Source organism: Tursiops truncatus, chromosome 5, assembly GCF_011762595.2.
Source record: "Tursiops truncatus isolate mTurTru1 chromosome 5, mTurTru1.mat.Y, whole genome shotgun sequence".
NCBI classification, from domain to species: Eukaryota; Metazoa; Chordata; class Mammalia; order Artiodactyla; family Delphinidae; genus Tursiops; species Tursiops truncatus.
The window spans coordinates 18782431-18806867 of record NC_047038.1 but is presented as its reverse complement, the minus strand read 5'-3'; the positions used below and the strand labels follow the sequence as shown (position 1 = coordinate 18806867).

At 41.1% G+C, this 24437-nt stretch overlaps 1 protein-coding gene across 10 annotated transcripts in view; it reads left to right on the top strand.

The window, feature by feature from the left end:
- The first annotated feature begins 292 nt into the window (after positions 1-292).
- Positions 293-24437, top strand: part of LOC109548820 (chaperonin-containing T-complex member BBS12) — an 85823-nt gene continuing 61678 nt past the window's right edge. For 4 of the 10 annotated variants that reach the window (XR_012331880.1, XR_012331876.1, XR_012331877.1 and 1 more), the window contains exons 1-2: positions 298-428; positions 4606-4668. Coding sequence is in view for 4 of the 10 variants with exons in the window: in XM_033856708.2 (XP_033712599.1) it covers positions 6892-9036 (2145 nt within the window). In the remaining 6 variants the exon portion in view is untranslated. Of the gene's footprint in view, positions 429-4605; positions 4669-4918; positions 14892-24437 lie in introns of those variants that run through there. The other 6 variants (XM_033856708.2, XM_033856710.2, XM_073804857.1 and 3 more) reach the window with 6 other exon arrangements.

Genomic DNA, 24437 nt, shown 5'->3' with positions numbered 1-24437 from the left:
GCGCCCTCAACCGGGACCTCCGGGCTTCACCCGCCCGCCGCACAGCCCGACTGTAGTCTTCACAGCCTGCTAGCCGTTGCTAAGGCCGCTCTCGCCGACCTCTCTGCGGCCCCGCCCACACAGGCTTGCCCCCACTGATTGACAGTCATGCCACCCAATGGTCACAAAAGAAGGTCCTTGAGGCCATCCCCCACTCTATTCTCTACCAATAGCGTAACGCTATGCCTTTCCGAGGCTACCATTAAGCAGAACTTTCCGTAGGGTTTCTTAGCAACCAGGACTATCCGTTAGCCCAGCTGGGCCCGCGGCGCACTTGCGCAAAATGCGAACCGGAAAGGAAGGTTCTTCCCCCGGGCGTTTTGGCGTCACAGTGTCAGGCAGAACTTCGGGGAACTGGAGCCTCCCGTAGGGATGGAGAAAAGACCGAGGTTCGTAGCGAGGTGCTTCTACCAACTGCTAAGTCTTTGACGGAGATGTGGGGGGATATTGTTTGCTTTTCTAACCTCTTGGGGCCGGGGGAAGGGATGAGACTCTAGAGCCTGGTGGGTCTGCTGAATTGGTCCAGCTTCGGTTTACCGGCCGGATTACCAGAGGCGGAGGGGACTGTCCTTACCTTGCGCCGCTAGGCATCCTTCAGCCTCCACAGTGCCTGGGGCTTGGCCTTTAGCGACTTCCCTCCTCCTTGGTTCACAGCGATTCTGGCCTGGTAGGCAGAATTTCTTTTTTTTTTTTTCTTTTTTTTTTTTTTTTTTTTTTTTTGCGGTACGCGGGCCTCTCACTGTTGTGGCCTCTCCCGTTGCGGAGCGCAGGCTCCCGACGCGCAGGCTCAGCGGCCATGGCTCACGGGCCCAGCCGCCCGGCGGCATGTGGGATCTTCCCGGACCGGGGCACGAACCCGTGTTCCCTGCGTCGGCAGGCGGATTCTCAACCACTGCGCCACCAGCGAAGCCCTAGGCAGCATTTCTTTACAGGAGGGGTGTGGTGTGGGCACGGGGACAGTGCGGGTCTTAGGATGCACATGAAGACTCCTTGCATAGGAAAGAGTCTTTACCAGTGTTGTAGCGTTTATTTGCGGGGTTGGACTTTGGACCCACCCATAATCACCATCAGACTTTTCCACGCCCCCGACATTCTCACCCACAGCCGTTCAGTTGGTTGAATCCCAAGATTTGGCCGGTTTTCCAAATATATCCAGCATAGATCCGCATTGAGTCCGACATAGGTAGCCTGAAAATCCACTTGACTCAGTAACTGTCGAGATTCAGATGCCATATAAGTGCTGTAAATCAAAGCAAATTCTTGGCCAAAGGGCCAGACTTGCTGGTTCCGCCCAGTTCTGAATCTTGTCTGGGACCAGCTAAAGGGTGAAGGGGAAGGACTGAGGTGGTAGGAATGAAGAGGTGATAGTCTCTTAAAACTTCTAACGCTTAATCGCTTACACATCAGGGCTCTTTTTTATGCCTCCTGCAGTGCCTTCTCTAGAGTAAGTACTTTTTCCTAAAAATCATACAGGATTCTCCAACAGTGGATTCAGGAAGAATATTAAGTTTTGCCTAGGTTTTTCCCTCTATCCCACTTATCTCCTTGAAGGTAAGGAAAGAAAAATGTGCAAAGTACATTCTTGAAGTAGTCTTCCAAGTCACTTTTCCTACTTCAGTTAGTTGAAACATGGCACATTTTCCAAAACCATCATCCTTTCTTGCTCACGTTATATACCAGGCAGACACCCAAGCATTGTAATAATTGATCTAAAAAAAAAAAACCCAAAAACAAAACCTCATTAGGATTCTGGAAAATAGGTAAAGTTATTCTAATATTAGAAGTGATTTTTCTGTGTAAAATTACCCCAGTGGAAATTTAAACGATGCAAATTCAAGATAGTTCGTGAATTAGGTAAAATATTCAGTCACTTAATTATAGTATATTGATTTTTCAGGCCATTAATCTCACTGAGAAAGTTGCTCTTGATTAGTTTCAAGGACATATACTTCTTCTTTACTACTAATATTAAAGGGATTTCTGAGACCAGAAATGAATAATGACCAAATTTGTAGAAACAATTCTACTTTTTAGGCTCTCCTGGATCAAGTTTGATCTTATGGCAACTAAAAGGCTGCGTAGTGTGTTCACCTGCTTTTACATCATTCTGTGATTTAGGCTTTTATATTTGGGACATTAACTTCTAGTGAAAATGATTTTTCAATTATAGGCTCAGATTGCAGTTTCTAGGTCTTAGGTAGGAAGTACTCAGTCTTGAAAACTAGCTGTTACTAATCTAATTTTACTATAGAACATTAATAATATTAATCTGGAAAAATGTTAAACCTACTATCACTCTTAAATCTACTAAATTTATTTAATGCTTTCTACATATCATGTACTATGCCATGTATTGGGTGAGTTTGAAAGGAACTGAGCGTAGAGTATAAAGATGAATGAAAGCAAGGAACCCACAGAGTAGTGGGGGAGATAGGCACAGACATAAAAACAGTATTTTTAATTCAGGGTGCTAAGTGCTTTAGTAGATGTGTGTAGACAGTACTTTGGCAGCCCAGGAAGGAGGTGCTACTTCTCCTTGAGGCATTGGAGGAGGCTGTATCAAAAATGTGGCATTTGCCTTGGGTCATGAAAGATATATAGCATTTACCAAGGTGAAGAAAGTGTAGGATATTCAAATCAGAGTATAGTATGTGCGGAAATGAAAGTAAAGGTATGTTGTAGTGTGACTAGATCATTGGGTTTGTAAGGAAAGGTGGAAGATGAGCCTTATAAATTAGATTGAAGTCAGATTATGGGACACCTTTACCGAGGTAAAGACTTTATTTTCTAAGATGAATAGTTGTTTTAGGCAGTGGAGTGATCCGATTAGGTTTGTGCTTTTCAAAGATAATTCTGACAACCATGTGAAGGAGGAACCGTTTTGGAAGCAATTAAAGGGCCTTAACCACAGCAGTGCCAAATAGCAATCATGTCGACTCCAGAGGTGGTAGAACCTTAAATTTATGGTGGAGGAATACTGACAATGGCATCTGTTTAGTCTTATTTCAGTTCTGTACTTAAATGTAAGATAATAAATGTGGTGAAAACCACATTGTCAAATATTTATTGAGTACTTGCATTGTGTCAGACAGTGTTATCAGTATATGGGATACATCAGTGACTAAAACTGCCCTTCTGGGAATTATATTCCAACAGAGGGACATAGTCAATAAATAGTAAATAAATAAGTAGAGTATGTACTATTTTATAAGGTGATAATGTTGTGGGAAAAGAGAAATTAGAGCGAATAAAGGGAATCCAGAATGTAAAGGGAAAAGAGGAGTTTGCAGTGTTAAATAGGATGCTCAGGATAGGCCTCGTTGAAAGGGGGAGATTTGCATAATTATATAAAGCTGTTAGGGCTTCCCTGGTGGCGCAGTGGTTGAGAGTCTGCCTGCCGATGCAGGGGACACGGGTTCGTGCCCTGGTCCGGGAAGATACCACATGCCGTGGAGCAGCTGGGCCCGTGAGCCATGGCCGCTGAGCCTGCGTGTCCGGAGCCTGTGCTCCGCAAGGGGAGAGGCCACAACAGTGAGAGGCCCGCGTACCGCAAAAAAAAAAAAAAAAAAAAAAAGAGTAGCTCCCAATCTCCGCAACTAGAGAAAGCCCACGCACAGCAACAAAGACCCAACACAGCCATAAATTAATTAATTAATTAAAAATAATAAAAGTAGAAGCAATCCAAATGTCCATAAACAAAATGATAGCTACCTACATACATACATAAAAAGGAATGAAATACACATACTACAATGTGGATGAACCTCAAAAACATTATGCTAACTGAGGGGGTTGGGATGAATTGGGAGATTGGGATTGACATATATACACTATTGATACTATGTATAAAATAGACAACTAATGAGAACCTACTGTACAGCACAGGGAACTCTACTCAGTGCTCTGTGGTGACCTAAATGGGAAGGCAATCCAAAAAAGGGGATTTATGTACACATATAGCTGATTCACTTTGCTGTACAGCAGAAACTAACACAACATTGTAAAGCAGCTATACTCCAATAAAAATTTTTTAAAAAACATTATGCTAAGTGAAAGAAACCAGACACAAAGGGTCCCATATTACATGAGTCTATGAAATATCCAGAATAGGTAAATCCGCAGAGACAAGAAAGCAGCTTGGTGGTTGCCAGGGGCTGGGGGGAGACATGCAGGGAGGGACTGCTTAATGGCTACAGAGTTTTCTTTCGGGGTGATGGAAGTATTTTGGAACTAGATAAAGGTAGTGGTTGTACAACACTGTGAATGTTCGAAGTGCCACTGAATTGTATACTCTAAAATGGTTATGTTATATTACCTTTATGACCTTTACCTCAATTTTTAAAAAAGACTAAAACCATAAAGCTTTTAGAAGAAATATGGAATGTCCTTTGTACTCAGGGGTAGATGAAACTTTTAAAAATAGAACCCAATAACCATTAAAAAAAAGACAAAAGGACTAACAAAATAGATTGCCAGGCAGTATTAAGGGCCACTTGCAGTGTGGAGTCATGAACTTAAAATGACACCAGTCAGTGCGGTTGTGTGTGTTTTTCTGTTTATTTTCAGCTGCCCCAGGGTAAACATGGAGTAGACAGAGTTGGATTTCATCAAGATTAGTGGCTTTGCAAGGTAAGATGAACCAAAAGAGAGACAAGGACTTTGAGAGTCTATGTATAAGAGAGTGATTATAATCCGTAAATGGGAACTTAAACTGGGTAAGTAGAGAATTGATAATATGGGGTGGAGGACAGCAAAAATATGGTAAGATAAGAGAGCTGTAAGACAGGATGGGTCTCAGCATTGTTGGAGTCTAGAGTATAATTTGATGCTGTTCAGGGATATACCTGAGTATATCAAGAGTTTTATTTTTATTTTACAGAACTGAAAGTTTCACAAAAGAGGTTTTGAAGCTGAGTTCAAACAATTTGTTATATGTTTTCTTAGGCTGTACTGGCTTTTCTCCTTCGTCCTTGAAAGCCTCTAGGAAGCTACTCTTGAGCAACAGGTGCTGTGGCTTCCTGCTGATCCTAAGGTGTATCTGGAACTGTGGAGCTCTTCAGAATCAAGGATGACTCTAGGCATTATAGGAACAAATTTACCAGTGCTGTGGCCAGCATTAGAAGAAAAGCAAAAACTCCGAGAGTTGTTTGCTTTTTGATATTTTGGATTTAAAAGGTTGTGGTAAAAAATATGCTTGCGGGACTTCCCTGGTGTCCAGTGGCTAAGACTCCGCGCTCCCAATGCAGGGGGCCCGGGTTCAATCCCTGGTCAGGGAACTAGATCCCGCCTGCTGCAACGAAGATCCCACGTGCCGCAACTAAGACCTAACGCAGCCAAATAAATATATATATATTTTAAAAATATTAAAATATGTATATATATGTACTTGAAGAATTATAAAGTCTTAGAGTTGGAAAAGAAGTGTATGTTATCTACAGTTTTAGCTGTAGTGCTTTAAGAGCCCGTACCTCACAAGACAGGTTATTTTATTACAGACAGCTTTTCAATTAGAGAGTACTTTGTTAAAAAGTTCTTTCTATTGGGCTGAAGTTTTTCTCTTATAACTTCTTCCTATTAGCTTTAGATATGAATTCTGAAATACTACCTGGGAAAAGTCTAATTGCTCTCGAACTTCCTTTTTTTTAATTTTAATTTATTTATTTACTTATTTATTTATTTTTGGCTGCATTGCATCTTCATTGCTGCATGCAGGCTTTCTCTAATTGCAGCGAGCGGGGGCTACTCTTCGTTGCAGTGCACGGGCTTCGCATTGCGGTGGCATCTCTTGTTGTGGAGCACGGACTGTAGGCGCGTGGGCTTCAGTATTTGTGGTGCACAGGCTTAGTTGCTCCGTGGCATGTGGGATCTTCCTGGACCAGGGCTCGAACCCGTGTCCCCTGCATTGGCAGGCGGATTCTTAACCACTGTGCCACCAGGGAAGCCCTTGAACTTCCTTTTAAACAGTACTTTTCCTCCCTTTATATTCTAATCAATAGCTAAATCCATCCTTTACCTCCATCCCTCTTCCACATTTCTCATCTAGATAACCATGGCCTCTCTGCCTTCTGTCTGGCACTCATCCAATCAGTTCTCTACACTGTTATCAGAGTGGTAATATATCCAAAACACTAATAATAATAATAATTTTAATATTACTTAATTTTATTTTTAATATTATTCAGTTTTATATTATAAATTTATCATTGTTATTGCAAGTACTCATAAAGCACTATGTGCCAGACACTGTTCTAAGCACTGTACTCATTTACTCCTGGTAATAACCCTATGAAGTAGATTCTGTTATTATCCTCATTTTTCAGACGTGAAAACAGGGTAAAGAAGTTAAGAAACTTGCTGAAGGCTACACAGTTAGTAAGCAGTAGAGACAAGTTCAAACCCAGACTTCTAGATTCAGAGTACATGCTTTCAGATACTACATCAAGCTGTTTCTTCATCTCCCCCCCTTAAAGCACTTCCATGTTTCCCATTATAAGTAGGGTCAGGTTTGACGTGGCGCATACTGCCCTTCATGATCCAGCCCCTTTCCTCTTCTAACGCTTCATGTCCTACTATTCCCCACTACTTGCTTTATATCCCGTGAAACTAAATTACTTGTGTTACCCAAGTACACTGTGTTTTTGTCACATATATGTGCATTTACTACTACCTCCTTCAACTTGCTAATTATTTTTTCAAATTTTAATGCTGTATCATTGCACTGACCATATTTAATGGAAACTACATATATCAGAAACTCCTCGAAGGCAGGGACTGTATCTTACTTTTCTTTTATTACCATGAATTGCACTGAATAAAGTTCCAAGTTTTAATTTTATTTGCAGATGATGATTCATGGTGATGGCTTGCAGGGTCATAAACAAAAGAAGGCATGTGGGACTTCAACAGCTTTCATCGTTTGCAGAAACAGGAAGAACTTTCCTAGGCCCAGTAAAATCATCCAAATTTATTATAGATGAAGAGTGTCATGAAAGTGTGTTAATCAGTTCAACAGTAAGGCTTCTGGAAAGTTTGGATTTAACCAATGCAGTGGGACAGCTTCTCAGAGAAGCAGTTCAAGCACAAAATAACACATACAGAACTGGAACCAGTACTCTTTTGTTTCTTGTTGGTGCATGGAGCAGTGCTGCTGAAGAATGTCTTCATTTGGGTGTCCCCATTTCATTAATAGTGTCTGTAATGTCAGAAGGCTTGAATTCATGCATTGAAGAGGTAGTTTCCCTTCAAGTACCTATCCACAATGTATTTGACCGTATGGTTAACACAAAGACATTTTCTGGACCTGAAACATTTAGTGTTGGCGTATACCCTTTTCTCCAAATCCCTTCAGGTACTGGTTTGATACAGAAAGAGCGTGATCTCAAAGATGTTGCCTCTCAGTCACTGGCCATTTACAGTCTTTCTGGGAGACCTGTTAAATCACCTCAACTCTTTAGGTCTCAGGATAAGGTTGAAGCAGATGAAAACACATCACAAACTCCTCAAACTCTGAAAAACAGTCTGCTTGCAGACACCCGCTGCAGAAAGTCAGTACTAACCCACAGTAGACATTTTAGTAGGACAGGTAATAATCAATGGATAAGCAAACCAGACGGAGTTCTAGAACAACTTAGTGCAGCTACTCCCAAGACTTACAGATGTGATGATTTGGTGGAGTTGGAGGTGGGTTTGAGTCACGGAGGTCACAGCAGCATGAAGTTAGTAGACGAAGCAGTACGGCTACAATATCAGAACGCAGGTATGCAACAAGGCAGCTGTACAGTGCCATTTCTTTTTGACATTTCAAGAATCTTCACTTGCTGCTTACCGGGCTTCCCTGAAACCTCTTCTTGTGTCTGTCCAGGATATATCACTGTTGTATCAATATCTAGTGCTGCTCTGATCAAGGAATTGCAGAATCAGCCTATTCGCGTTGTTCTTGTTGAAGGTGATCTCACAGAGAATTATCGCCACCTGGGATTTAATAAGTCTGCAAGTATTAAAACAGTATCAGAAAGCTTGAAGGTTCAACAAGATGGCTCAGAAGAACTGTGGACAGATCATGTGTTACAGGTGTTAATCAAGTTCAATGTGAACCTTGTCCTGGCACAAGGAAATGTGTCTGAACGCTTAATTGAAAAATGCACAGACAGCAAGAGATTGGTAATTGGATCAGTGAATGGCAATGTAATGCAGGCTTTTGCAGAGGCTTCAGGAGCAGTGCAGGTGACCTACATTACACAAGTGAACGAAAACTGCGTGGGCAGTGGGGTCTGTGTGACCATCTGGAGAAGCATTCCCTTTGATGCTGCAGATGAGATCAACAGAATGGCAATCATGTTAAAAACAGAAGGAATTAATTTGGTTACAGTAGTGCTGACTAGTCCAGTCACTGCCCAGGTACAAACCAAAGAAGATACCTTCTGGACGTGTGCCTATCGTCTGTATCATGCTCTAAAAGAGCAAAAGGTATTCCTTGGGGGTGGCGCAGTTGAATTTTTGTGTCTTAGCCATCTTCAGATTCTTGCGGAGCACTCTGTGAATAAAGGAAACCAAGGCTATTCAGGATGGCTTCATAATACTTCCTCTTGGCTGGCCTCATCTGTGACACAGTACAGACCGACTGTGCTTAAACTTCTGGCAAATGGGTGGCGCAGATACCTTTCAACTCTCCTGTATAACACTGCCAGTTACTCATCAGAATTTGAAGCCGGCACATTCATTCAACATCATCTACAAAATGCTACAGACTCTGGCTCTCCTTCCTCTTACGTCTTGAATGAATATAGTAAACTAAATAGTGGGATTTTAAATTCAGACATTTCAGATAAACTGGAACAGATTCCAAGAGTTTATGACGTTGTTACACCAAAGACTGAGGCATGGCGCCGAGCCTTGGATTTAGTACTGTTAGTTCTTCAGACAGACAGTGAAATTATCACTGGACTTGAACAAACGCAGATAAATTCGCAGGAATCAGAGGGCTTTTTATTTTTGTAGTATTATTGGCTAAGTCTTTGGAAAATAATCTTTGGTAATATGTCGTGCTAATAATAAATTTTCTAGTAGCCAAGTTACAGTTTCTAAAATGCCAGCTTTTACCAAGAGAAAATAATTGATGTGTGTCAATAACTGTACAGAGTCGGAGATTTCACCCTACTTACAATTTTGTTCTCTGTTTCTATATTTTTATTCTGTAGCTGGACATGTCTCTTTTTTTAACATTTTATTGGAGTATAATTGCTTTACATTGTTGTGCTAGTTTCTGCTGTATAAGAAAGTGAATCAGTTATACGTATACATATATCCCCATATCCCCTCCCACTTGCATCTCCCTCCCACCCTCTTTATCCCACCCCTTTAAGTGTTCACAAAGCACCGAGCTGACCTCCCTGTGCTATGCGGCTGCTTCCTACTAGCTATCTATTTTACATTTGGTAGTGTATATGTCAATGCTACTCTCTCACTTTGTCCCAGCTTACCCTTCCCCCTCCCCATGTCCTCAAGTCCATTCTCTACCTTTGTGTCTTTATTCCTGTCCTGCCCCTAGGTTCGTTACAACCTTTTTTTTTTCCCTAGATTCCATATATATGTGATAGCATACTGTATTTGTTTTTCTGACTTACTTCACTCTGTATGACAGACTCTAGGTCCATCCACCTCACTACAAATAACTCAATTTCGTTTCTTTGTATGGCTGAGTAATATTCCATTGTATATATGTGCCACATCTTCTTTATCCATTCATCCATCGATGGACACTTAGGTTGCTTCCATGTCCTGGCTACAGGAAATAGAGCTGCAGTGAACATTGTGGTTCATGACTCTTTTGGAATTATGGTTTTCTCAGGGTATATGCCAAGTAGTGGGATTGCCATTCACCCTACTTATAATTTAACAGGTTAGCCTGTTGCTGTTTCATGGGATGCTACAGAATACACAAGATGCTTGGATCAGAGGCAAAGGGCTTTTATTATTCACAGGAAAAGCAGTAGCCAGAGCTTCAGGTTGCTTTGCATCAGTTCCCCAGTTCTCTACGTCCCACGAAAGCAACACGGAGGGCCACTGATGGCAGCCTGCACACGCAGTGTGTTGTGTTACAGAAGAGGAACACTTGGGGTAGCCACTGCTTTTACAGTAAGCAGAAACAATCCCGTTCTTTGTCCAAGGGCAGTTGTTACCTCATGCCTCAAGGCTGCTCAGTGTAAACACAAGCCTGAGACGTGGACTGGGTAAAGATAGGCCTGGCGTCCTGAGAAAGTCTGCAGTGTCACTCAGAGCCATGGTGGGTAGCCTGCTCCAGAAATTCACTCTTCAACCTGATACGTTCTTGGCCAGACTTGAATTTTCATGTGAGTATGCCACTCTGTCGGCTACTCTGATTAATCTGGCAAACAGGTTGCTTAGTCAGTACCAAATCTATTCAGTTGGTCTCACATACCAACTAAATCAAGGCTACTAAAACAGACGCCGAGCAGCAGGGTGAAGCCAGGCTGCAGTACTGACCTCACTCATGTTCCCAAGGGCCTTGAATGTAGTCAAATGTAAGTTCCAAGGGAGGGCCAGTAGGCCTTCTTATTAGCCAGAATGTAGCCTAAGACCAATTTGTTATCCATTATGAACCACGCAAGGGAGCTTTGACTGTCTTACCTGTCTTTGGTGTCATTGCCGAAAATAACAGGAGGCAATAGATGGGCCAAAAGGCAACTCCCATCGCTAGCGGAGATACCTTTGTGGCCCATTTTCCTCACATACAAGCACATAACCGCAATAGGCCCAGGTCACTGTATATCAGGATTTCTTGTTAAACCTGAATTGAATCACCAGTATATAAATTTGATTAAGTCACATAGGTAGTGTTACCTAGTAGTTTCAGCCTCAGTTGCCATGCATGGCAAAATCCAAGGCCACTCAGGCATTAAGAGAAGCATATGATCAGTCAGATTGAAACAAGGTTGTCCTGGTTCCTGTGTTTGTAAGTGTTCTTAACTGAGAGCTGCCATTGATGGCATCATGTCCTGCCTCCTGTACCAAATAAGAGGCTTAACAAGGAGTTGAGCCTCCTTTGTGGTGGTGGCTTGTGGTGGTCAAGGAGATAAAGCATTTGCTTTTTTGACTCCCGGAGGGATGAGTGCTGTGAATCTCTCCAAATGGTATCAAGGAACTTTCCTTGGCAACCAGTGTTCTGAATTTTGTTCAGGTTTATCAGTCACTCCTACTGGTAGAGGTAGATAACGCCACAGTCAGGGCCATTGAGACAGGCGTCTAACCTGTCAACCCCAGAACGTCTATATATATCACCTGTATAGTGAACATCTGAGGCATCAGAGCACAGAGGCACACACACTCAGTCCCACCCTGTGGATGGGTTAGGATGGGTCAGGGCATGGTGGTAGCTGGCCGGAAGCTTGTCTCATTTCTCTACCTGTAGCAATACCCCGCATGAGAGAATCTCCTCTGGCACTTCATGAGCATTTAAGTTCAAGCACATAACACCTCGATGCCAATTATGTATTTTCATGATAATAGTACATTGAATTGGGCCATTGGGACCCACCCACAGGGTCACTTTTTTCCTTTACTGCAAGATTTGCTCCAATCCTGTCAGTTACCTTTAGTCACTTTTTCCCCCTATGGAAACATGGACCAAGAAGTTTCACATTAGGGGCTTTAACGGGTGCCAAGAGTTGCTGTTATCTCCCTGACGGGTAGCTCAGGAAGGAGCAGAGAGTGAGGGCGGCAGGCAGGGAGGTTTTGTTTTGGGGGTTGTTTTTTTGACTCTGCATTTCAGTGTTGGTGCCAGCTTCTCCCCGTGCCCTTCCTAGTATCTGGAGAGCACCCAGGCTCCAGGGATCTTTCTCTCTGTCCTCCACTGACCACTGCATCTCCCCAGTGCCCTGCAGTCCTGGGTACCTTGGGCCACCCTGTGCCCAGTAGCCACGTCCCTCAGGGACTGGGTAGCATGGTCCCTTGGGCACCTGTATCTAACAGAGCTATAAAAATTTGAGTCACTTTCTTCCCCAGAGTTCCCCCGTTACACACTTGGCTTTTTCCGTACAACAAATGACTTCAGGGTGGAGGGTGCCGGAGGTATTAAGTGTAGAGGGAGAGAACGGCTCCATGCCAGGAAGGAACACTTTGTGTTTACTTTTGGTTTTGATCAGCTGCCCAACTTGTGCTCAACAAGCTTGTATTTTTGGTCTACTCGAAGTTGTATTTCTTCAGCCACTGGTGGTCCAGTGGTTAAGACTCCATGCTCCCAAGCGCAAGGGGTGCGGGTTTGACCCCTGGTCGAGGAACTAAGATCCCACATAAAAAAGTTGTATTTCTTCCTTGCTGACAGCATTTCTTTCAGCTCTGGGGACCCCTTGACTTGGTGGCTGCAGCCGGTTTCTTCTCAGGTTGTGCCATGGGGCACGCTGCCCTGTTGTCATGTTCACATTCTTCCTTCTCCCACCCAACGTGAGTGGGCAACAACCAAGACACCATTTGGTTGTATGACCTCTCTCTCATACTTAGTCTCCAAACGTTCATTAACAGGTAGACAGTAGGCAGCCCATAATCCCCTCCCCCTTACCCACTACTTGAGTGAAAGCATTCACTATGGAACCCATGGAATCATATCTCTTAACCCCACCCACTGGGGCTCATCTTTTCCAGAGAACCATGGTTCTCTCAAGTTAAAACTGGCAAGAACTATGCAGGGTCTGGGATTTTGCTCTGTTTACAAGCTAACAAGTTGGCCTATTAAAATTTCATGCAACACTGGCAGAAGACTCGAGACTCCTGGGTCAGAGACAAAGGACTTTATAAAAGTAACCAGAGCTTCATGTTAATTTATGTTGGTCCCCTGCGCTCTCAAGTCCCTCAGGGGTGACATAAGGAGCCCATGATGAATGTCTGCACACATGGTAGTTTGTGTTACAGTAGAGGAACACTGAGCTCAGGTGATTCACAACTTTTTTTTTTTTTTTTTTTTTAATTTTTGCTGTGTTGTGTCTTCTGTGCGAGGGCTTTCTCTAGTTATGGCAAGCAGGGGCCACTCTTCATCGCGGTGCACGTGCCTTTCACTATCGCGGCCTCTCGTTGCGGTGCACAGGCTCCAGACGCGCAGGCTCTGTAGTTGTGGCTCACGGGGCTAGTTGCTCTGCGGCATGTGGGATCCTCCCAGACCAGGGCTCGAACCCGTGTCCCCTGCATTGGCAGGCAGATTCTCAACCACTGCACCACCAGGGAAGCCCCCCGATTCACAACTTTTATAGTTAGCACAAGTAAGCCTATTCTTAGTCTGGAGAAAGATATTACATCATCATTCAAGGTTGCTCACTGCAAACACAGACTTGAGAAATGGCCTGGAAAAAGAGAACTCAATACCCAGCAAGGACATGCAGGGATGCTCCGAGCCCATGGCAGACTGCCTGTCCCAACAAAGCCTCTTTTGCTACTTAGCCATAAATTGAACATTATAAGGCCTGAATTTATGTGTGTAGTTTTTGGAAATGAATATTAGAAGAGCTCTGAGAAAATAATTGTATTAATTAAGTTACTGATTACCTATCATGTTCCAGGCACCATTCTAAATTCTTTATGTATTGCATTAGTTTGCTAGGGTCACCTCAACAAAGTACCACATACTAGGTGGCTTAAACAACAGAAATTTATTTTTTCACAATTCTGGAGGCTAGAAGTCTGAGATCAAGGTGTGGACAGGGCTGGTTTCTTCTGTGGCCTCTCTCCTTGACTTGTAGATGGCTGTCTTTTCCCCTTGTCTTCATAACATCTTCCCTCTGTACCTATCTTTGTCCAAATTTCCTCATCTTGTAAGGACACCAGTCATATTGGGTTAAGGCCTACCCTAGTGACCACATTTTAACTTAAGTACCTCTTTCAGGACCCTATCTCCAAATACAGTCACATTTTGAGGTACTGGGGTTTAGGACCTCAGGGTATGAATTGATGGAGGAACACAATTCAGCCCATAACTCATATGTAGTCTCAATCTTTGCAACATCTATTTTCTGCATTTTACGGTTGAGGGAATTAGCTTAATGAGGTTAAGACACTTGTCCAAGTAATAGGTAGTAGAGCTGGAATTTGAACTAACGTTTTATCTGGCTCCAAAGTCTGTATTTCTGGTCTTCCCTGGTGGCGCAGTGGTTGAGAGTCCATCTGCTGATGCAGGGGACACACGTTCGTGCCTCGGTCCAGGAAGATCCCACATGCCGCGGAGCGGCTGGGCCCGTGAGCCATGGCCGCTGAGCCTGCGCGTCCGGAGCCTGTGCTCCGCAACGGGAGAGGCCACAGCAGTGAGAGGCCCGTGTACCGCTTAAAAAAAAAAAAAAGGTATATATTTCTAAGCATTAATTGTGATATGAAGCTTTTTTTTTTTCTGTAAGGTAACAACAAAACAAAAGAGAATGCCTGGTTTATTTACAGAACTACTTTAAATGTATCAGAGAATGTAATTTGATTATGTTCATGCTTGGGTAAAAGAATATCATTTTTGGTTTGGTGCTTGTCTTATAATGTGAGAACTTTGCACAGATAATCATTCCAATTATACGTACCGTCTTTGTTCACAGTTAGAATAATAACAATGTTGAGTATTGAACTGTTTTTAAAAATAAAGGATATTATTTTACTTGAGTAGATAGCGATACTTTTATTCTCCCTCTGTATACTATTAACACGTAGTTTTTGTTAAAATAGTACGAAGATTATGAGTGCCACTAATATTCACATAGATGTTCAGCTCATTTAATATAGATTTTTTTAATGAAGTTCGTATTTGCATGTATTCATACTATTAAGTACTGAGTAGATCTTGTAATAAATACTTTCCTTTGAAACTAGAAGTTCACTCTAATATAGATTTTGTAAGTTTGTTTTGTTCCCAGATTTAAAAAAAGCTTTGTACTCTCATGTGGTTTATCAGCTGTTTTTCTAATTCTTATAAGAAATACCTTTAAATTTTAATTACTCAAGGGATTTTTCTGTCCTTGCAAACTGAGGACAGTCCCTTGAAAAATCTTGATTCATCTAAGTAAGTGGGGTTTTCAAGAAACCCTATCTATAAGCAGGTAGACATTTCTTAAAAGACCAGTGCAGTGTTGATATGTTTGTGAGACCAACCTGCCTCTTGAATATTACAGACTACAAAGAGGTTTGCAGTTAACTTACCTCTACATTATAGCCCATTTTCCCAAAGGTAAATAACGCCTCCTGGACGAGGGGTTAATTAGTTCTTCAAAAAATAATCTTTAAAAAAATTCCAGCAATGGAATTGTAGGAAACGTATTCCAGATTATAGGCAAGTGTGCCTGCCCACCCAGAGGCTGGACAGATGCAAGATCAGCAGAAAGGAATTGGGAAGCAGCAAGAGTGAAGGGGTTACTGACAGGTCACTGTGAGCTACAGTCCCCAAAATTGCTAACAAGTACTTCCAAAAGGAAAGGAAACATGAATGGAAGAAAAAGTGTAAGCAGGTTTGAGAACTAACCCACGGGCATCACATTCTGGGTGAGTGCAAAACAACAACAAACAAAATAACCCCAACTCTATGTGTCTGTGTTGTTGCCTGAAATAAACAGACTACCAGATATTTCTCCTGCAAAGATGGGTTTATTCAGGATCAGCAGAGAATTGCAGTTCAGTGTCTGCAACCATGGAGAGCCACATGCAAGTCCCCACGTGGCAAGGGCAGGAGAACACTTTCATAGGGAGGAAAAGGAAGTTGGAAGGGTTACAGCAAAACAGAGTCCATGGCTTTTCATTGGCTGAGTCCTTGCCAGCAAAGAAGATGAGTCTGTCTTCTTCCTGTTGGGCTCTGCTATTGTCCCAGGGCACGAGCTCCCGTTCTGGTCTCCCAGCTCTTATTTAATTGAGGTTTCTGTATTACTATTATTAGTTTTTACATAGCAGGTGTAGGAGAATTGACTAGTGCTGTGGTGATCTAAGCTCTGAAGAATATCAGAAATACTCAGCGCATGCTGTAACCAAGCAAAGGGCTCGTGTGCCCTCAGTACAGAAAGCCAGACTCTGGCAGCCAGAATTATCAGCAAAGTAAGGATTTATTGCAGGGCACCAAGCAAGGCAGTGGGAGGCAAGCCCCAGATCCACTCCAACTTAGTCTTTGAGTTAGGAGTTCTAAGAGGGGAAGAACAAAGAGGTTGGGATTAATTATCATCTTGTGACATTTCTGTGACATTTCTTAATTATAGTTTTGGGAGTCAGGATGTCTCTGGTTTACAATTCTCTGGCCAAGTGGTCCATGGCTTGGGGGGTCTGTTAACTCATCTTACCCTGTAGAAACAACCTGAGTCTGTACGTTAATCATGGCATCTGTAATAGCGATTTTGGTACATTAATGATGTTAACAACAGCAATTTTAGTACATTAATGATGTTATCAACAGCAGCAGTCTTAGTCATCTGACTCTGGTTGATTAGTTCAGTTAGCACAGGATTGAGATCAGAGGGGACAAGGATGGGAATAAAGTTTTGGATAGAGAGATTAATCATAAACTCAGTAAGGGAACTCGGTTTTAGGGGGACTCGGTTTCAATACTTCCTTCCAGGAGAACTGAGTCACACTCTGAGGGGAAAAAAATGTTGGAGGCAAGTAGAATAAAGCAGGGCAGGAACACTTGGAATAAGGGAGAGAGAAGAGCTACATTGGGAATGGTGAAACAATGTCACTTTGTATTAGGATGGGTGGCCGGGAAACTTGGAGGAATAAGAGCTCTGAGGATAAATGTAACCTTGAAGGCAAGGTCCATAGACCTCTTGGAAACACAGAGCTGGAGGTAGAAAATCTTTCCAACCAGACTTAGCTTTGACACACAGAGAAGAACTACAGAGAAAGGCTATATTTTCAGTCCTTCACTTAGAAGAGAGACGATGAGCCATGAAACTGAGTAACTGGCCCCAGCCCATCCCCATCTCTTCCACAAGAATCTCCTCCTGAGATGGGATTCACAAAAATCCACGTCATTTGAACATGGGGGAAAAAAGAAATGCCATTTAACCTCAAATGACCTCAGTACAAGGCAAAAGATTAAAATGGATTAAATAACATTTGAACAGACAATGAGAGCTCACCAGAAAAAAAAAATGTAGCTACAAAGCAGATGAAAAGTAATATTTCTGAGTTCAAAGAAATCATTTAGTTTGAAGTTTTTGAAAAAACAGCACTAAGTAGGAATGACGATCTCAGAAATTAGATGGCTAACAACAGGTTATGAAATGACAACTGACACAACTCAGAAAGGAATTGGACTAAATTACAGTTGACTCTGGAGCAACATGGGTGTTAGGGGCACTGATCCCCAACCGTCACAGTCAGAAATCCGAGTATAAGTCTGCAATCAGCCCTCTGTATCCAAGGTTCCACATCTGAGGATTCAGCCAACCTCAGATCATGTACTAGTGTAGTATATATTTATCGAAAAAAAAAATTTGTGTGTAAGTGGACTTGCACAGTTCAAACCCATGTTGTTCAAGGGCCAACTGTACCAGTAATACAGGAGCCAATAGACTCCACAGAAAGCACAGTACAGGATATAAATTTCATTCCCAGGAGCCCAGTAGAGCAATCTCCTCTTTCACAAATTCTAAATTTCCATATCAGAGATCTGCATTGTACCATTTTTCTTTTAAGATGATGATTTAAATGGCCAAACTTTACAAAGGATGATTTTTCTATGTAAAGCAGGGACCAGTCTAACATTAGAGCCACCCTCTGGAAACTTTCAAAGCCTTTAATCACTCATTTAAGTTTAGGGGCAGTTCTTAGCTCCCTAGTTCATACCATTGGTCTACTCTGAAAGTCTCTATTTAGTGAGGGGAGAGCAATGGTGGATCAAAGTAGTCCAGGGCCTCTCAGGGTGGCCGTGCCTTGCAGTCACCCAACGGCAGGGTTTCCATGATCATAGGTTCACAGGCCCACAAACTGTCAGGCTAACAGGAGGTAATCATCATCAGTGTAATCGACTTACTAATCAAACTCACAGACAATTGTGGAAACTGAGATGCTAATTTCATATTTATATTTATAACGTTACTACTAGAAAAAACAATACTCATATGAACTGAGCCAAGAATTTTTTTCTCCTGTGTGTGAAAGTCTCTGGGAAGCTGGGAAGATCGCTTGTTGAGGCTAGAATCCAAGCCAAGAGTCTCCTCTGATACAGCACTAGCCAGATACCCTCTCTTCAGGAACAATGGTGGGAACCCACCACTAACCAGGAAGGTGAGCTCTTTGCTCACTTCTGTTGTCAAACCCTTTATTCAGATGTTAAGATAAAATAATTAGACACTGCATTTTTTTACTCAATTATATTTTGGACTTGCCCTCTGGAAGCATCACTCTGTGGCCCCTTTAGGGTTTTCTTGGTTTGTTTTTTTAATTTTTTTTTATTGAAGTATAGGTGATTTAAAACGTGTTAGTTTCAGGTGTATGGAAAAGTGATTCAGAGTCTTTTATAGGTTATTACAAAATATTGAGTATAGTTCCCTGTGCTATATAGTAGGTCCTTGTTCATGTATTTTATATATAGTAGTGTGTATATGTTACAAATTCATAATTTATCCCCCCCCACCTTCCCCCTTTGGTAACCACAAGTTTGTTTTCTGTGTCTGTGAGTCTGTTTCTGTTTTGTAAATAAGTTCATTTGTATCATTTGTTTAGATTCCACATATAAGTGATATCATATATTTGTCTTTACTGTCTGACTTACTTCACTTAGTATGATAATCTCTACATCCATCCATGTTGCTGCAAATGGCATTATTTCATTCTTTTTTATGGCTGAGTAGTATTCCAGTGTGTGTGTGTGTGTGCGTGTGTGTGTGTGTATACATCTCACATCTTCTTTATCCATTCTTCTGTTGATGGACATTAGGTTGCTTCCATGTCTTGTCTATTGTAAATAGTTCTGCAGTGAACATTGGGGTGCATGTATCTTTTCAAATTATGCTTTTCTCCAGATATATGACAAGGAGTGGGATTGCAGGATCATATGGTAGCTCTATTTTTAATTTTTTAAGGAGCCTCCATACTGTTCTCCATAGTGGCTGTATCAATTTACATTCCCACCAACAGTGCAAGAGGGTTCCCTTTTCTCCACACCCTCTCCAGCGTTTATTATTTGTATACTTTTTGATGATGGCCATTCTGACTGGTGTGAGGTGATACCTCATTGTAGTTTTGATTTGCATTGCTCTAATAATTAGTGATGTTGAGCATTTTTTTTCATGTGCCTTTTGGCCTTCTGTATGTCTTCTTTGGAGAAATGTCTGTTTAGATCTTTTTTGATTGGGTTGTTTTACTGTTTGTTTGTTTGTTGATATTGAGCTGTATGAACTGTTTGCATACTTTGGAGGTTAATCCCTTGTCAGTTGCATCGTTTCTAAATATTTTCTCCCATTCTGTAGACTGTCTTTTCATCTTGTTCATGGTTCCCTTTGTTGTGCAAAAGCTTTTAAGTTTAATTAGATTCCATTTGTTTATCTTTGTTTTTATTTCCATTACTCTAGGAGTTGGATCCAAAAAGATATTGCTGCATTTTATGTTAAAGAGTGTCCTGCCTATGTTTTCCTGTAGGAGTTTTATAGTGTCTGGTCTTATATTTAGGTCTTTAATCCATTTTGAGTTTATTTTTGTGTATGGTGTTTGAGAATGTTCTAATTTCATTCTTTTACACATAGCTGTCTAGTTTTCACAACACCACTTATTGAAGAGACTGTCTTTTCTCTATTTTATACTCTTGCCTCCTTTGTCATAGATTAATTGACCATAGGTGCATGACTTTATTTCTGGACTTTTTATCCTGTTCCATTGATCTATATTTCTATTTTTGTGCCAGTACCATACTCTTTTGATTACTGTAGCTTTGTAGTATAGTCTGAGGTCAGGGAGCCTGATTCCTTCAGCTCCATTTTTCTTTCTCAAGATTGCTTTGGCTATTCGGGGTCTTTTGTGCTTCCATACAAATTAAAAAAATTTTTGTTCTAGTTCTGTAAAAAATGCCATTGGTAATTTGATAGGGATTGCACCGAATCTGTAGATTGCTTTGGGTAGTATAGTCATTTTGACAATATTGATTCTTCCAATCAAGAACATGGTATATCTTTCCATCTGTTTGTGTCATCTTTGATTTCTTTCATCAGTGTCTTATAGTTTGCAGAGTCCAGATCTTTTGTCTCCTTAGGCAGGTTTATTGCTAGGTATTTTATTCTTTTTGATATAATCGTAAAGCACTGTTTCCTTAATTTTCCTTTCTGATCTTTCATTCTTAGTGTATAGGAATGCAACAGATTTCTGTGTATTAATTTTGTATCCTGCAACTTTATACCAAATTCACCGATGAGTTCTAGTAGTTTTCTGGTAGCATCTTTAGTATTCTCTGTGTATAGTATCATGTCATCTGCAAACAGTGACGATTATACTTCTTCTCCAATTTGAATCCCTTTTAAATCCTTTTCTTCTCTGATTGCCATGGCTAGGACTTCCAAAACTATGTTGAATAAAAGTGGTGAGAGTGGACATCCTTGTCTTGTTATTGATCTTAGAGGAAATGCCTTCAGCTTTTCACCATTGGGTATGATGTTAGCTGTGGGTTTGTCATATATGGCCTTTATTATGTTGAGGTAGTTTCCCTCTGTGTCCACTTTCTGGAGAGTTTTTATCATAAATGAATGTTGAATTCTATCAAGAGCTTTTTCTGCATCAACTGAAATGATCCTCTGGTTTTTCTTCTTCAATTTGTTAATATGGTGTATCACACTGATTGATTTGCGTGTATTGAAGAATCCTTGCATCCCTGGGATAAATCCCACTTGATCATGGTGTATGATTCTTTTAATGTGTTGTTGGATTCTGTTTGCTAGTATTTTGTTGAGAATTTTTGCATCTATGTTCACCAGTGTTACTGGCCTGTAATTTTCTTTTTTTGTGGTATCTTTGTCTGGTTTTGGTATCAGGGTCATTGTGCCTTCATAGAATGAGTCTGGGAGTGTTCCTTCCTCTGCAATTTTTTGGAATAGTTTAAGAAGGATAGGTTTTAACTCTAAATGGTTGGAAGAATTTGCCTGTGAAGCCATCTGATCCTGGGTTTTTGTTTGTTGGGAGTTTTTTAATCTCAGTTTCAATTTCAGTACTTGTAATTGGTCTGTTCATATTTTCTCTTTCTTCTGGGTTCAGTCTTGGGAGATTGTATCTTTCTAAGAATTTTTCCATTTCTTCTAGGTTGTCCATTTTATTGGCATATAGTTGCCTGTAGTAGTCTCTTATGGTCCTTTGTATTTCTGTGGTGTCAGTTGTAACTTCTCCTTTTTCTTTTCTTTTTTTTTTTTTTTTTGCGGTATGCGGGCCTCTCACTGTTGTGGCCTCTCCCGTTGTGGAGCACAGGCTCCGGACGCACAGGCTCAGTGGCCATGGCTCACGGGCCCAGCCGCTCCGCGGCATGTGGGATCTTCCCGGACCAGGGCATGAACCCATGTCCCCTGCATCAGCAGGCGGACTCTCAACCACTGCGCCACCAGGGAAGCCCGTAACTTCTCCTTTTTCATTTCTGATTGATTGATTTGAACCCTCTCCTATTTTTCTTGATGAGTATGGCTAAAGGTTTATCAATTTTGTTTATCTTTTCAAAGAACCAGCTTTTAGTTTCATTGATCTTTTCTATTGTTTTCTTCATGTCTATTTCATTTATTTCTCCTCTGATCTTTATGATTTCTTTCCTTCTACTACCTTTGGCTTTTGTTTGTTATTCTTTTTCTAGTTGCTTTAGGTGTAATGTTAGGTTGTTTATTTGAGATTTTTCTTGTTTCCTGAGGTAAGCTTGTATCACTGTAAACTTCCCTCTTAGAACTGCTCTTGCTGCATGTCAAGCTTTTGCATCATTGTGTTTTCATTTTCATTGTCTCTGTTTTTTGATTTCCTCTTTGATTTCTTAAGTGATCCATTGGTTGTTTAGCAGCATATTGTTTAGCCTCCACATGTTTGTGTTTTTTGCACTTTTTTTCTTGTAGTTGATTTCTAATCTCATAACGTTTTGGTGGAAAGATATGCTTGATATGATTTTAGTTTTTTTTAATTTACCAAGGCTTCCTTTGTGTCCCAGCACGTGCTCTATCCTGGAGAATGTTCCATGTGTACTTGAAGAGAACGTGTATTCTGCTGCTTTCAATATAAATAAATATAAATATCAACTAAGCCCATCTGGTCTTATGTGTCATTTAAGGCCTGTTTTTCCTTATTGATTTTCTCTGGATGATCTGTCCATTGATGTAAGTGGGATGTTAAAGTCCCCCACTATTATTGTGTTACTGTCAATTTCTCCTTTTATATCTGTTAACATTTGCCTTATATATTGAGGTGCTCCTTTGTTGGGTGCATATATATTTACAATCGTTATATCTTCTTGGATTAATCCCTTGATCATTATGTAGTGTCCTTCTTTGTTGCTTGTAACAGTCCTTATTTTAAAGTCTATTTTGTCTGATTTGAATATTGCTACTCCAGCTTTCTTTTAATTTCCATTTGCATGGAATATCTTTTTCCATCCCCTCACTTTCAGTCTGTATGTCTTTAGATCTGAAGTGGGTCTCTTGTAAACAGCCTATATACGAGTCTTTTTTTGTATCCATTCAGCCAGTCTGTGTCTTTTGGTTGGAGCATTTAATCCATTTACATTTAAGGTAATTATTGATATGTATGTTCCTATTGCCATTTTGTTAATTGTTTTGGATTTGCTTTTGTATGTCTTTTTTCTTCCTATTCTCTTTTGTTCTCTTCTCTTGTGATTTGATAACTATTTTTAGTGTTATGTTGAGATTTTTTTTCCTTTTTTGTGTGTATATCTATTATAGATTTTTGGTTTGTGGTTACCATTAGGCTTTGATATAGCAGTTTATATAAATACATGATTGTTTTAAGTTTCTGATCTCTTAATTTCAAATGCATTTCAAGTATCCTGCATTTGTACTCTCTTCCTCTCATGATCACTGTCTTTGATATCATATTTGTGTGTGGATGATTTCCTACCTTTACTGTATGTTTGCCTTGACCAGTGAGCTTTCTCATTTCATAATTTTCTATTTCTAGTTTTGTCCTTTTCTGCCTAGAGAAGTTCTTTTAGCATTTGCCGTAAAGCTGTTTTGGTGTGCAGAATTCTTTAGGTTTTTGCTTGCCTGTAAAGCTTTTGATTTCTCTTTCAAATCTGAATGAGAGCCTTGCTGGGTAGAGTATTATTGATCGTAGGTTTTTTCCTTTCATCACTTTAAATATATCATGCCACTGCCTTCTGGCCTGCAGAGTTTCTGCTGAAAAATCAACTGATAACCTTATGGGGATTTCCTTGTATATTATTTGTTGCTTTTACCTTGTCACTTTTAATATTTTATCTTTGTCTTTAATTTTTGTTGATTTGATTACTATGTGTCTCAGTGTATTCCTCCTTGGATTAATCCTGCCTAGGACTCTCTGTGCTTCCAGCATTTGGGTAACTGTTTCCTTTCCCTTGTTAGGGAGGTTTTCAGCTATTATCTCTTCAAATATATTCTCAGGCCTTGGCTCTCTCTCTCCTTCTGGGACCCCTATAATGCAAATGTTGGTGCACTTAATGTTGTCCCAGAGGTCTCTCAGACTGTCTTCATTTCTTTATTCTGTTTCTTTATTCTTTTTTCTTTATTCTGTTCCTTGGCAGTGATTGTCACCACTCTGTCTTCCAGATCACTTATCCGTTCTTCAGCCTCATTTATTCTGCTATTGATTCCTCCTGGTGTATTTTTCATTTCAGTTATTGTATTCTTCAACTCTGTTTGGTTGTTCTTTATATTTTCTAATTCTTTGTTAAAAATTTCATGTAACATCTTGCACTCTGCATCCATTCTTTTTCCGAGACCTTGGATCAACTCTATGATTATTACTCTGAAGTCTTTCTCTGGTAGATTGCCTATCTCCACTTCCCTTAGTTGTTCTTCTGGGGTTTTATCTCATTCCTTTGTCTAGAGCATATTCCTATGCCATCTCACTTTGAGTCTGGGTTTGCAGACTCAGTTCCACAGGCTGCTGGATTATAGTTTTCTTGTTCTGGTGTCAGCCCCCTGGTGGGTGATGCTGGTCTAGAGGCTTGTACAGGCTTCCTAGTGGGAGGGTCTGGTGCCTGCCCCCTGGTGGGTGGAGCTGGTTCTTGTCCCTTTCGTGGACAGGGCCATGTCAAGAGGTGTGTGTAGAGGCAGCTGTGAGCTCAGGAGGTCTTGAGGCAGCCTGTCTGCTGATGGGTGGGGCTGTGTTCCCACCCTGTTGGTTGTTTGGCCTGAGGCATCCCAGGACTGGAGCCTGCAGGCTGTTGGGTGGAGCCAGGTCTTGGTCTTGACCCAAGCAAGATGTCTGCCTCC